This window comes from Pinus tabuliformis, chromosome 5_1, assembly GCF_031772625.1.
Source record: "Pinus tabuliformis cultivar Carrire ecotype Pingquan chromosome 5_1, CPIR1, whole genome shotgun sequence".
Classification (NCBI taxonomy): domain Eukaryota; kingdom Viridiplantae; phylum Streptophyta; class Pinopsida; order Pinales; family Pinaceae; genus Pinus; species Pinus tabuliformis.
In genome coordinates, this window is record NC_142305.1 from 935069818 (window position 1) to 935084728 (window position 14911).

The 14911-nt window shown below is 40.2% G+C and overlaps 1 protein-coding gene across 2 annotated transcripts in view; it reads left to right on the forward strand.

Moving 5' to 3' along the window:
• Window positions 1-14911, forward strand: part of LOC149167849 (uncharacterized) — a 174082-nt gene that overhangs the window by 46979 nt on the left and 112192 nt on the right. Inside the window, exons 3-4 of one of the 2 annotated variants that reach the window (XM_089431608.1) lie at window positions 8355-8419; window positions 10427-10630. In XM_089431608.1, coding sequence (XP_089287734.1) covers window positions 8355-8419; window positions 10427-10615 — 254 coding nt within the window. In that variant the 3' untranslated portion in view covers window positions 10616-10630. Of the gene's footprint in view, window positions 1-8354; window positions 8420-10426; window positions 10631-14911 lie in introns of those variants that run through there. The other variant, XM_089431609.1, reaches the window with a different exon arrangement.

Below are 14911 nucleotides of genomic sequence, written 5' to 3' on the forward strand. Positions count from 1 at the left end.
TCAGTGAGTTTTGCAGCCAACTAGTCAGGGGTTACAGTAGTATGAAATTTTGGGCAGAGGGATTGCGCTGAGGCATCTAGCAGCAAATTCGTGGTCCTGCTTAGGAGAGCAGTGATCCGGCCAAGGATCATCCGGGGAGCAAGGAGTCAGTCATCACAGGTGAACCCAACATTCTTGGGGTGTTTTCAGAGGGATTTGCAAGCTATTTCCTACTAGTCGAATTTGGGAGCAACAGTTGGGGAGAGGCTCCAAGGAGGCTGGAAATCCAATGTCAAAACTAGAGAAATTCCCTTCTGGGTTTTTCTGGGTTTTGTCCAAGGAGTCTAATGCTGAAAGGATATAATTTTCTGGGTAGTGTTTGGGCACATTCCAGCAGGTCGAAGTTCACCAGGACAATAGTTTCACTGGGACAACATAGTGCAGAGTGGTGCAGCAACTGGGTAGCCTTTAGCTCAGCTATTCCATCATCTGGGTTTGGTCCAGCTTGTCCTTGAGACAAGCCCAGGTGCACCATCTCATTTATATTGTACCTATGCTTTCAGATTTTATAATATATGGCTCAACAGTTCCAGATTTACAGTGTTTTATGCGCATATAATGCATGTTTTTAATTTTATGATGCTGAACTGTTTATTTGTTTAGAATATCACTCATATTACCATTTAGGAACATTACAGTGGTATCAGAGCCTAGTTCTTGGCTCACCTGTGGGGTTGGTTTCCTATGAGAGGAGAAGACTGGGAGAACATCACTTATCAGAGGCAGAGGTACAAGAGCAGAGAAAGGGAGCTAGAAATTACACTAGATACGGAGGAAAGAGGGAAAGCAGTGGCCGAAGAGAGGAAATGGCAGAAGCCAGAGCAGGGAGGAGATGGCTTTCAATAGCCTCTTGAGGGCTTTGAGTGACTTGGCCAAAGGGCAGAAAGGCATGTTTGAGGAGATCAAATCACAGAGCAGAGACAGGGCCACACCTAGAGTGTTATTGTGTGGAGAAACTTTTGGGGCTTCTTAGCCTTTCAATCACCCCTCACCAGCAGCGCAACACCCTTCAGTTAGTGTGCCAACTAGGGCTACACTACTCTCTTTCGTGCTGACGGTACATATCGAACCAGCAAGGGAGGAAGACACTCCCCAGATGGGGGATTACTTTAGAGAGTGGTAGGCGATGGACGAAGATTTCAAAGAAGCCCTCACCTTCAGAGATTACTGCAAGCTCAAGCAGAGTGAGCGGAACAAGGGGTACGGAGGACAAGGGACCGAAAACTATGAGTTGCAGAGAACTATAGGGAGGATGTATTTCCCTACATTTAATGGCACTGCCAATTGCACAACCAGGGCTTGGGTTGAAAAGAAGGGCACATACTTTCAACTCAACCGAATGACGGAGCAAGAAGCCATTAAGATTGCGTCGCTGCACTTGGAGGGGGAAGCCCATGACTGGTGGTTTCACGGCTTGACCACTTTGGGGCATGCCTAGATAGTTTCTTATGAGGACTTCACCAGGAGGGTGGTGGAGCGGTTTGATCAGAGGGATTCAGAGGCATCTTTCAGGGAGCTGACACAATTGCTAGAAACAGGGAACCCAGAGCAGTACTTCTCAGATTTTCTGCGTGTGTTAGTGATGGTCCTGGATTTGTCCGAGGCAAGGAGGGTATACAACTTCATTGAGGGCTTGCTTGAGCCTCTGCGTGGACTGGTGAAGTCACGTAGACCCTCTACGCTGTAGGAAGCGGTGGTGTGCGCCAGAGATTGACAGGGGGCCATCCCCAAGACTAGAGTGCCATTTCTTGCACGGACCCCTTTTCCACAAAAGGGGCATGATACTAGACCCCCACCATCGAGGACCACACAAGGGAGGGGTAGCTAGATGGGGAGACACGGAAGGCTCTCCGGAGGAGGAAGCTGTGCTTCACATGCAGAGAGCCCTAGGCACCTGACCATAGGTGCACAGCGGGTAGAGCACATTACATTGAGGTCTTTTCTAACAGTGACCAGGAGGATGAGGTGGAGCAGGATTGTGGTGGGACAGATGGAGAGAGTCTGGGGGACAGAGGGCCACCACCACCACCTCCACAGGGAGGGGCATCTCTTGCCTCATCAAGAGGAGTCCTTGCTTCTTTATGCGAGATTCCTAAGTTTTTGACACTCAGGATCAGAGGTACGGTATAGGGACAGAGGGTGTCGGTACTGGTGGATAGTGGGGCTACCCACAACTTCATAGATGCACAACTGGTCCAGAGGAGGGGCCTCACCACAATAGAGTTTGAGGGGTTCTCCGTCCTAGTACCAGGTGACCGTACCATCCAGTGTACCAGATACGTGCCCTCCTTGATAGTAGTTATGGGAAACTACTCGATGATAGACCACTTCTTTGTGGTCGATGTGACAGACACCAACATGGTGATGGGTGTCGAGTCGCTGTAATCCCTTGGGCAAGTCACGACAAATTTGAGGAAACCTGAGATGGAGTTCATGGGGCCAGATGGAAAACTGGTGGTCTTGAGAGGCATGCAGTCTTATTTGCTTCAGACAATTTTGGCCCACAGGATGGAGGCAAATCTTCGACATGGGGACATTGCATGGGCAGTCGAGTTGAGGATCTCAGAGGTTGGGGGATAGGCACAGTCACCACCAGCAGACATACAGGCTCTATTGGACAGGTACGCAGTAGTGTTCGGAGACATTCCGCTATGGCAACCACCAGATAGAGGGTTTGAGCACACCATTGAGCTGGAGTCGGGTATATAGGCAGTCATCACTACTCCTTACAGGTACCCTAAAGCCTATAAGGACGAGATAGAGAAGGCCATTCAGGAGCTGCTTGCGTTGGGCCATATCAGGCCTAGTTCCAGTCATTTTGCTTCTTCTGTAGTGCTGGTGAAGAATAAGGATGGGACCCTCAGGATGTGTATAAACTACCGAGCCCTTAACCGAAAGACCCTCAAGAACCCGTACCCCATTCCCCGCATTGATGAGCTGATGGATGAGCTTAGAGGAGCCAAGTACTTCTCTAAGATTGACTTGCGTTCGGGGTACCACCAGATCAGAGTTCGGGATCAAGCATCCCAAAGACAGCATTCCGGTGCCACTATGGGCACTTTGAGTTGCTGGTGCCATTTGGACTGACCAACGATCCCGCCACATTTCTGTCTTGCATGAACCATCTCTTTCGGGGACCGCTGAGGAGGTTCGTGCTAGTATTTTTTGATGACATCCTGATCTATAGTCGGACGTGGGAGGAGCACCTCCAACATTTGGAGGAGGTACTGTGCATTCTGGAGGAGCAATAGTTTTATGCCAAGCTCTCCAAGTGCGAATTTGGATTGACGGATATACTTTGGGCATATCATTGGAGCAGACAGGGTGAAGGTTCACGAGGAGAAGATTCGGGCCATCCGAGATTGGCCAGTACCCCGAGATGTGATTACGCTGAGAGGCTTCTTGGGCATTTGCACTTACTACATGAAGTTTGTCAAAGGGTTCTCGTAGCTGGTAGCACCCTTGATTGACTTGTCCAAGAAAGGGGCCTTCGCATGGACTGAGGGAGCATAGGCCGCATTTGATCGCCTCAAGGAGGTGATGAGCAGTTGCCTTGTTCTGGCACTCCCGAATTTTTCCCAGCCATTCATGGTGGAGTGTGATGCATTAGGGGTAGGAGTTGGAGCCGTATTGTCATAGGAGGGGCAGCCCATAGCTTTCGAGAGTCAGAAGCTCCTACCGCATGAGCTATCATATTCCATATATGACAAGGAGATGCTGGCCATTATGCATGCATTGGCCAAGTTCCACCAGTACTTGGTGGGCAACCGATTCCGAGTGAAGACTGATCACAACAGTCTTCGACATTTCATGGGGAAGCAGGGCCTCAATCACAGGCAACAGAGATGGGTCAGCAAGGTGCAGACCTACGATTTTGACATTGAGTATGTGCGGGGCAAGCACAATGTGGTGGTCGATGCTCGATCCAGGAGACCAACTGGGCTATCTCTCATGAGCATCTGCGGATTGGAAGGCTCAGCTGTTGGTAGAGTACTCCAAGGACAGGAAGGCTTGCGAGGTGCTGGAGGGGACACATGCAGATGAGTGTTATCGTGTGATGGATGAGGTCATCTATTACAAGGGGCGCATTTACTTGGTGCCTAACTCGCAGTTGAGGGAGATGGTACTCCAGGTAGCTAACGATTCACCACTGTCCGGACACTAGGGGTTCTGGAAGACTTACATGGCTGTTTGGGAGAGTTTCACATGGAAAGGCCTTAAGGAGGACGTGCTGTAGCACGTAAGGGAGTGTGAGGCCTGCCAACAAAACAAGGGGGCGTTGACTCACCCTGTAGGGCTACTACAACCACTTCCCATTCCGGAGCGGAAATGGGAAAGTATTTTGATGGATTTCATCATTGGGCTCCCCACGGTACAGGGGAAGGATTGCATATATGTTGTGGTCGACAGGTTGACCAAATTTGCCCACTTCTTTGCCATCCCCACTAGATACACAGCTGCACATGTTGCCGAGTTATTCTTCCGGGAGGTTTTCAGGTTACATGGGCTCCCCAAGAACATTGTAAGTGACAGAGACAATGGATTTATGGGTGGCTTTTGGCAGGAGCTCTTCAGGTTGGTTGGGACAGAGCTCACTCCTAGCACCAATTATCACCCTCAGACGGATGACTAGACGGAGAGGGTCAACTAGTGGTTGGAGGGGTATCTGAGGAATTATGTGACAGGTCAGCAGAGGACGTGGATTCAGTGGTTGCAGTTGGGCGAGTTCTGCTACAACACCACGCACCACATGTCTATCAGTATGACTCCTTTCCGTTCCCTCTATGGTTATGATGCACTAACATTTGCTGATGTTATGTTTGGAGATAGCCGAGGCCCAAAGGCCAAATTCTAGGTCCAAGAGAGCCAAGATATCCTCAAATCTCTCAAGAATAATCTAGCAACAACCCGAAATCAACAAAAACTGTATGTAGGTTGGCATAGGATAAAGAGGCACTTTGAGGAGGGGGACGTTGTATACCTCCGATTGTAGCCTTACAGACAGTCTACGCTAAAACAAAAGGGGGCCGAGAAGCTACAACCACGCTTCTATGGGCTCTACCAGGTGACTAGGCGGGTTGGGGAGGTGGCTAATGAGCTAGAGCTGCCTCGGGAGTAGAATCCATAATGTATTTCATGTCTCATGCTTGAAGATGGTGTTGGGACAACAGGTGACACAGCAGCTGATCTACCCCTGTTGGATGATGAGGGCCATTTGGTGTTGGAACCAGAGGCCATTCTAGAGAGCAGGGAGAGGAGACTAAGGAGTAGAACCATTAGGGAGTTCTTGGTACGCTGGAAGAACTTGTCGGATGAGGATGCCACCTGGGAGGGTGAGCACATACTGGAGCACCCGACTTTGAGGTTGCTTGAGGGCAAGCAACATTTGGGAGGGGAGGACTGTCATGTCCCTTCTCAAATTTATTAGTCACGGGGTGCAGCTACATAATTTTGGCATCATTTTTGGCTTAGGTGGAGGACCCCACATGCAAAACTTAGGAACTATAGGCAATTTGACTTTATTTCTGGCAGCTAGTGGAATGTGGGGGCCACCCACATGAATAATTTGTAATTGGCCAAGGCATGCGTTGGAGGGAATCGAATTAGTGGAAGGAGGGGCCCACAAGAGGCTAAGGGGACCCAAGGTGATAAAAGACGAAGGAGCTCTCATTTTGCAGCATCTTGATCATTTGACAAACAAACTTACCTTTGTACGCTCTGCTACTTAGCGAGTCTATCGGTTGTTTAGCCATGAGTCTTTCGCAGGGGAGATTCAACCTCTACTTCGGGGGACTATCCGTGCTCGCCCTAGGGAGGCTGTTCCACAGATATTTCAGGGGTTCCAACATTGACATACATTCCATCTAGCCATGCAAAGGAGGAGACTATGAATTTTTTGGGCAGCCAAGAACACGCAGAAGAGGATTGAGCCAGCCGGGAGGTCCCTAGCTTGCTGGGAGTTCCGGGAGCTGGAAAGACTATTGGTTGAGGCCATTTTCAGTGAGCTTTGCAGCCAACTAGTCAGAGGTTATAATAGTACGAAATTCTGGGCAGAGGGATTGTGCTGAGGCCTCTGGCAGGAAATTCGTGGTGCTTAGGAGAGCAGTCATCCGGGCCAAGGATCATCTGGGGAGCAAGGAGCTAGTCATCACAGGTGAACCCAACATTCTTGGGGCGTTTTCAGAGGGATTTGCAGGGTTTTTGCTGCAAGTTGAATTTGGCAACAGTAGGTAGGGAGAGGCTCCAAGGAGGCCGAAAATCCAAAGTCAAAACTAGAGAAATTCCCTTCTGGGTTTTGTCCAAGGAGTCTAAGGCTGAAAGGATACAATTTTCTGGGTAGTTTTTGGGCACATTCCAGCAGGTTGAAGTTCAGAAAGACAACAATTTTACTGGGATAGTGCAGTGCAGAGTGGTGCAACAACTGGGCAGCCTTCAACTTAGATATTCCATCACCTGGGTTTGGTCCAGCTTGTCCTTGAGACAAGCCAGGTGCACCATCTCATTTATATTGTACCTATGCTCTCAGATTTTATAATATATGGCTCAACAGTTCTAGATTTACAATGTTTTATGGGTGTATAATGCATGTTTTTAATTTTATGTTGCTGCACTGTTTATTTGTTTAGAATATCACTCATATTACCACTTAGGAACATTACAAACTCCAAGAATTCGAAGAGTTCCGAAAGATGCGAAAAGATTAAAAGAAAAAGAAATAGATGATACGACTTGTCAACGATAAGCTTTGTGGACAACTTTTTTGAAGAGGAAGGAAATGTTATGAATAATATATATATATATAAATTAACACAAATAATGTAAACAATATTATTAATAATAATGATTAATTAAGTAGGAATTAGTTAGTGAAGAGGTATGTCCCTACGGACATGACCTTTTATGAAGAGGTACGTGCCTAGGTATATAAGCAGGCCCTCACCCTCAATTGTAATCATCATCTCATTTGTATTCAGATATTCTTATATATATATAAATTACTAGTTCTACAATGGATGTCTTTGTCTTCAAAGTATTTTGAAGATTATTGCGGTATACGAACTTTGTTTGTTACATTGGTATTAGAGCACTCCTCTGATTATACAAACTTTGTTCGTTACATTAGTATCAGAGCATTTCTTTGAGTATATGAACTTTGTTCGTTATAGAGAAACACAACAAGAAAATTGCAGTAAAAATGACTTTGTTGGAGGGTTTTTGGGCTTTAATAGTTAACTCGGTGAGTTGAACTCAGATTGACTAAGTTTGACTTGCCAATGTTTTGAATCTTCTTATTCAACCTGAGTTTGACTCCTCAAAGTTTTGAATGTGTATTTTGGACTTGAGCTGTGGCATACTGGGGGTCTTTCGAGGCATTACTTGCGAGCCTGGTAATACCGCATTGAAGACTAGAATAAAAGTTTAGGGCATGCTTATTTTTTCTATATTTCCTTTGCCCCACTAATATTTTGGGTTTTTTTCTGTTCTAATTTTTTATTTTTTTGAAAATATTTGGTCAGGTTGTAGTCAACAGCTTTTGGCCCTTGGTCCTTTCGGTTTTGCGCTTTTTTAGAGAAATTCAAGTGGAATATCTAGTTGAGGGACCAAATTTAGTAACCCTAATTTTTGCACAATTAAAGCTCTAAGCACAAGAAATTTGCAATTTTTCGCAGCAACAATGCCACAATTTCATATTTTTTCTTTCCATTTGCTTCGCTATACAATGCTGCATGCCTCACTAGGAAGATTATGCTTTATTATATTTGTTATTATGTTAATATCTAAAATAGCTAATCAATCCCTAACCTAAGGAAGGAACCAAATTTGGGTCCCTGGATTTATAATTCAATTGGATAAATATTCTTAATGGATAGTCCCTTTTTTTCAAGAGACATGATTATTTTAAATCATTTCAAACTTTATATTTCTCTGTTAATTGGTTGTTTAAGAGCTTGAAATTTGTTTTTATCATGCCCGTGTCTTTTTGATTTGTAAATTATAGATTGTTCGAACTTGTATCTTTATAAAATTATGGGTACATCATACAGTGCATTCTTCTTTTTGTTTGTTGATTGTTTTGGTTTAATGTTAAATGTCTGAGTCCATGTTTTAGTTTTAAGTTTTGGCATTCCAAAAATCTCATGTTCTTGAAAGTTCCATTTTAAATGTACCTGCTATTTTGGTATGGGGGATGGACCATAGTCGTTTCTGAAGGCAGATCTTTCTGGGAACAATTATCTAATTTTTGTGCTAATTGCTGCTAAAAGTCAAGATATATTCATGGTTGTTGTATTCTGGAAACTGGCACTGTTTTTCAGCTCTTCAGCAAAGAGAGAAATTATTTGAACAACTTGAACAAGCTTCAAAAACTTTGAAGGCAGAGGTTTGATTCTAGCTTAATTTGTGTTTTCAGTTTTTTTCATGTATATCTGTTGAAGCAATTTTATTTTGATTAGTCATTTGTGGTTCTTGCTAATGCAGTGGAGCTATTGTTTAAAAAATATTACACTAGAAACTGTTTCTAGATAATATGATTGTTTTATTTTTTTCTTGAAAAATGCATCTTTATTCTCTTTAATAAATAAGAGAGAATACATCTGTGATGTACCTAACCACATCATCCTTACTATGTATTAGAGTTTATGGAGATGAACTATTTTGCATGTGAACTCATGATTTTGTAAGAATATACTGGACGCAGATTGTTATTGTTAAATATTTCAATGTTTTTGAAAGGCTACTTCTATGCAGTAAGGGCCTAGTGACATGTATCAGTAACTCAGGCTTTGAGTTGAATTTTCTCTATCTTTATGCATAAATAGTGGCTTCCCCCCCTCTCATTTGTATCTCTTCTCACTTATCGATACTATTTGGATCTGTAGATGCAGTCCACATGGGTGTGCAGAAGTGCCCCTGACATTTTTTTGTTAATGGTTTTTATTTTGTTACTTTGAACATTATTGCTTTCTTATCCCTTGCTATTAGTGTGAATTACATTTTATAGTTGCAGTAGTAGGATTTTATTTTTTTAATAGAAGCACTTCATGCCCTAAGGGGATGCACCCTATGACATAAACTTTCAGGGTTAACCATTTCACCAAATTGTCCTAGGACTTGCATCTGACCTCATGTTTGTTTAATATGCCTTTTGGGTGGGGCCAATTTTAGTTAAAGTGGAACCTTGGTGGATGGCTTAACAATCTGGCCTTGTGGCATTTATTAGTAACTTAGGCTTTGAGTTAGGGTTTTTCTTTCTTTAAATAGCAACTTCCACTCCTCACACTTGCATCTCTTATCACTTTATCACTGTATGAATACTATTTGAATCTGTGGTTGCAGTCCGCTTGGGTGTGCAGAGGTGCCCCCGACCTTTTTAAGTTTACTGTTTTTTTGTTATTTTGAACTTTATTGCCTTTGTATTTCTGGCTGTTATTTTGAATTACATTTTGTAGTTGTAGTTGTAGTGCCTTATTTTTTGTTAGAATGCTTCATGCCTGAGGGGATGTACTACATAATGTATACTTGCAGGCTTATTTATTTCACTAAATTGCCCTAGGACTTGGACCCAGCCTCATGCCTTCTTATATGCTTTTCGCGTGGTGCTAATTTTAGTTAGAATGAAACCTCGGTGCATGGCTTAACACTCCATCATCCTCACTAGCAAACCAAGGTCTGCCTTTTTGGATATGGGTTTACTACAAGTTGGTATCATTGTTTTAAAAATTTGTTAACTTGGACTCAGTTGAGTTGACTGAGTTGACCTTCAAATGTACCTACTTGATCTGCTGCTCGGTTCGAGGATCAGTTTGGTATCTAACCAGTCATCACGGTTTTAATACATATATGTAGGTTTCTTTCTTTGTTTTATTTTTGGCATTTTCTAGGAGTTGCACTGGCATTTCCACATTGTATTCATGCTGGTTGTCCTTTTGAGTCCCATTGACCTATGTTTGTCTTCATTTGTTTGACATTAATAAAATTATCTTATCTTATCTCACATTAAAGCTAGTGCTCGCTAGCTTAAGTTGGGCATCGCTAATGGATCTAAGGTATTAACTAAAAATTAAAACGCGAATAGCTGTACTTTTAAGTTTTAACCAATATAATATTGCTGCCTTGTTCATAATCTGTGATTAAAGTGTAACAAACTGCAAGCTAAAAACTCTCTAAAACTGTATTAAATGCATGAAAAACAACACAGAAAATTAATACTGTTGGGCATATATTCCAATGTCAACCAAATGTAAAGATGCCAAATTAAATGCAGAACAACAAGAAGCTTAAAATTTTCTGAAACGGTTTGAAATGCATGAAAAACAATGTAGAAAATGAATTTTGTTGGGCATGCATCCCAATGTGAATCTAAAGTAAGATTCCAAATCAAATGCAGAAATATGCACTAAAGTTGGAGATGAAGCAATGCAAGAAGAGAACCAGAGAGGTAGAAAAAAGATATGAGGCAATGCATTGGAAGAAACATAATAGTCTCTTTAGTAAAACACATGCACCCATGGATCAAGATTGTCATTTGAATATATTTTGTGAAAAGGATCCAATGATCATAATATGCCTGTTTTGAAGTTTCTATTGAGTTAATTGCTTGTTATCACCTAGAAATTCCAACTTACTCAAAACATATTGTAGTCTCGATAACATTAGAAATCAAACCACTGTCACCACGATTGAGTTCTCTTACTTTGAAGCTAGTGCTTGGTATCTTTAGAGGGGTATCTCTAACTGATGTAAAGTATTAACTGCAAGTCAAAAAATGATTAGAAGTAGTTTGAAACCAATAAAAGATTGTTGTTCTATTCATAATGTGATTAAAGTATAAAAACAAGCTGAAAACTCTTGATTGTTCTAAATGCATGAAAAGCAATGCAGAAAATTAATACCATTGGGCACACAACTTGATGTGAATATAATGTAAAGATGCTGAATTAAATGCAGAAAAACAGCGGGTATAGTGGCTTGTTTAGATTGTTGTTATCCCTGTAAATGAAATCTAAATGCTGTTGTAATATATATGTTTTGGGTGCTTTTATGCTTCCAAATGCACAAACATTGAGAAATCGGTGTAGTTTCTTTCTCATTCTGTATGAAATGGAGAAAAACAGTAAGTTATTCTTTCTGTAATTTGACAGAAAATTGAATGAAAATGAGGTAAATATGCCTAATTTACTATGTTGCATGGGGATCCTTCTCTCCAAATGAAACCCCTTACCCTTCTTTCAATGTTTTGGGGACTTGGGGATCCTCCAAGTGACACGATTCAGTTTCAGCAAAGATTAAGTTCGATTCCGGTTCAAATTTTCTGATAAGGTTCAAATGAGGTTTGACTTTAGGTTCACCTATATACATTTTTCAAAAGTGTATGTATATATATATAAATAGAATGAAATATAACATAAAATGTAATGTTCCTTTTTTATTTATTTAACCAAAATTCCCAGAAAATCTCTTTAGAAATCACAGCATAAATTTTTGCCAAAAATATTAATAAAAATGCAACTCGTAACCACAGAAATTGCAGATAAGATATAGAGGAAGAAACCCCAATAATTATATTAATAGCTTCTGAGGAAATTACATCAATAATTTGAGGAAACTGTTGGGTAATTTAATTGCGAGTTAAATTACTTTCATTAAATTGTCAATCCTTCTTATACTTGTGAAGTACACTACACTATATGTGCTATAAATTAGCTTTCAATTTTAATTGTAAAATAACTCTATTCTACTAAAACCAAGTAACTAATGTAATAACCAAAGAAACTAAAAAATGCAATGAAATGACAATCTAGAAATGAGAGCACAGGAATCCTAGTTATGAGATGAAAACTAGGCAAAGCACACACACTTGGCAATGAAAGTAAAGACAACAATACTAATCAAAGTAATGAAAGCAAAGACAAATTATTTTAAGGAAACAATAAACCATTAATCTAGAAAGTGATAAATTTAAATCTAGGAAGACAGTAAATCTATTCTAATGAAAATGAAACAATTATTTTAAATTCTGATCTGTGGAAAATAAAGTCAGTTTATACTAAGAAAAGCTTTTTAAGTTCTGATCTATAGAAATTGAATGCAATCTATTCTATAAAAGCAATCAGATCCTAGTCTATGATAAGTAAAGACAGGCTATGAATTCTATGAAAGCAGAGTACCAGAACAACTAACTATGAAAGCAAATAAAATCAATCTTTTGGAATCTTGAGGACTTGTGCAATCTTTGAAAGGTGTGTGTGTCGGGTCTAAAATGCGGATGCAAATTAGAGTTTCATTTACTGTCAACCCAGGTAAGTAAACTTCGAGGATCATCCAATATATATGGACTTAGAGACAAACTAAACTAAGCTAGGTGAAGAAATGCCAAAGCTCCCTTACAGGAGTTCTTTCATTGGAATCTCCAACACCTATTTAGTCGTTTAACTAAATGAAATCTAAAGACATTGTGACAAGTGTAAGAGATATTAAAGCTCCCTTACAGGAGATCGTTCATTAATATTTCTAATCATCTTAATCAACAAACTATTTAAATTAATGAAATCAAACATTAAATAACAAATCAGATTCACTGAAAGAAACATTAATACTTTCTTACGAAAGGTCATTCGTTAATATTTCAAACATATGAACCTAATGAAAAACACAAACAAACATAAAATGAAAGCTTACCAAAACAAAAGTGTACTTGCTAGACAATGGGGGCCCTTCCAAGGATTCACAAGCACATCAAAAGAGAAGTCAAATGTAGAAGATCAAAGAAACTCCATTTTATTTATCATCAATTGCAAATTGCAATTACAAGTTCTACTTCCAAGAGGTTCTAAAATCTCCATTACAATGATTCTAAATTCTAACTTCTCATTACAAACTTATAAGATCCTAAGGTTCTAAATTCTAAATTCTTAATTCTAAATTCTAAATTCCAAATTACAAATGAAGGAGATTACACTCCTATTTATACAAAAGTTATGATAACAAAATCATAAATGTGGATCCACTATTCCCTCTTCAAATCCACATATCTCTCAACCAATGGTGACACATAACCCTATCCTCCATGATCTTCTCCATGAGGTCCATGATCTCATCCATGAGGTCCATGATTTTTTCAAATTCGAATTTGAACATAGAGTGCCACATAAGGGTGCCTTAGAAGCTTCCTTTGTACCTACGCATGTCAACAAACTCATTCTAATTGTTAGGTATAAGTATATGGACATTATTTTCTAAATTTTAACCACAAATTCACTTAAAAATACTAAGAATTAATAATGTTTTGGAAAACACAATGGTAACCCATTTAATGATGAAAGTGAAGCTGATGTGGTGACATGGTGGTGGAATAGAAGTGAGAAAATGTGTGAATGGAGCGAAAGTGGATGTATTTTAAGGATAATTCTTAGGCCCAACAGTGTGTATGTGAGACTTAGCATTTATCCATGTATAAAACCATAAGAAAATCGATTCTGTGCAATGGATTATTAAATTATTAATATGCCTTCAATGGTATGCAAGGAGGCCAATTTATGAAACAGACTTAAGCATGCCTACAAATGGATGTTTGAAGAATGTGAATAAATGTGAATACGAATTATAGAGGCTAGTACAATATTTTTGTGTTTTTTTGGTTTTTAATTCAAGCGCTTGAGACCTATATGAAAACAATCAAATAGTGAGCAAAGAACTTGTAAATCTAGACTATAAGAAACAAAACATTCACTATAAAATGTAACAGAGCATAACAGAGTAAAAAAGAAACTATGTTACCGCGCCTCGTACACAACAGGGGCCCCTACTGCTGGTGCACAAGACTTAAAAATGCTCAGAAAACTTAACTTAGAACAGGAGCATCTTTCTCATCAAAGCACAATGGCAACAAGAGAGTATTTGGTATTAAATCAAAATAGTACGTTCATTAACATAGAGTTCTCCATTGATCAATGACAAGAAATAATTCTGGCTTCCTAGCGAGTTCTATTTATGTTGTTTTTACAATAACAAACTGAGAAAATTACTGCTATGAATCAGAGAGGATGAGTGAATTTAATTTCCATTTACAACTTGAATTCTGACTCTTTTGGTTTCCTTGATACGCTACATCTACTGCAATCTTTGATCATATCCTTTGCTGACTGGGTGTTGAATGATTAAGTCATTTGTCCACGGAATTTGGAAAAATAGGGTTCAAAGAACAAAGAAAATGTCTCAGATGCTTTGGATTTGGAGGAAACCGTCCGCAAAGAGCCTAGATGGGCCCGTTCTGCAAAAAACCCATGTTTTAGTTTTTCAAAATTTGTTTTCATTTGCTCAGAAAACACATCCAAAGTTGACTGGTCAAAACTGCTGCTTCTTGCCTTTGATCACACGCTGGAGGTTCACAGATGCGAGCTGGGTGAGCTTTGACCAACACAATTCCATATTGGGGATTTTAGAAACAAAACTCGTGTGCCCAATTTCCTTCTAGAATGGTGCTAATAGCTCGATCACAAAGATGGCTACTGAAACTTAGACTGAGCTACAAAAACTTTAACTGTCAAACTATCATTAGTAAAAGTAAGCAAAATCCTAATTAATTCATTAAAGACAGAAAATGTATGGTAATTAACTACTTGATGCTTATGAACTTATCAAGGCTTATTATGAAGGATTATGGTGAAAATGACAATGAATAACTGAAAGGATGATCACAAAGGAATGACTTTGACAGTGAAAATAATGTCAAATTGGCGACCCAACATCCCCTCCACACCGAGATCTTTGCATGTCCTCATGCAAACAAAGCAGGAATTGGGAGCAATAATGAAATTTTATGCCTTGAACTGCTTCAACGAGTATCTTGATGTTGGCATTTTAGTTTTCAATT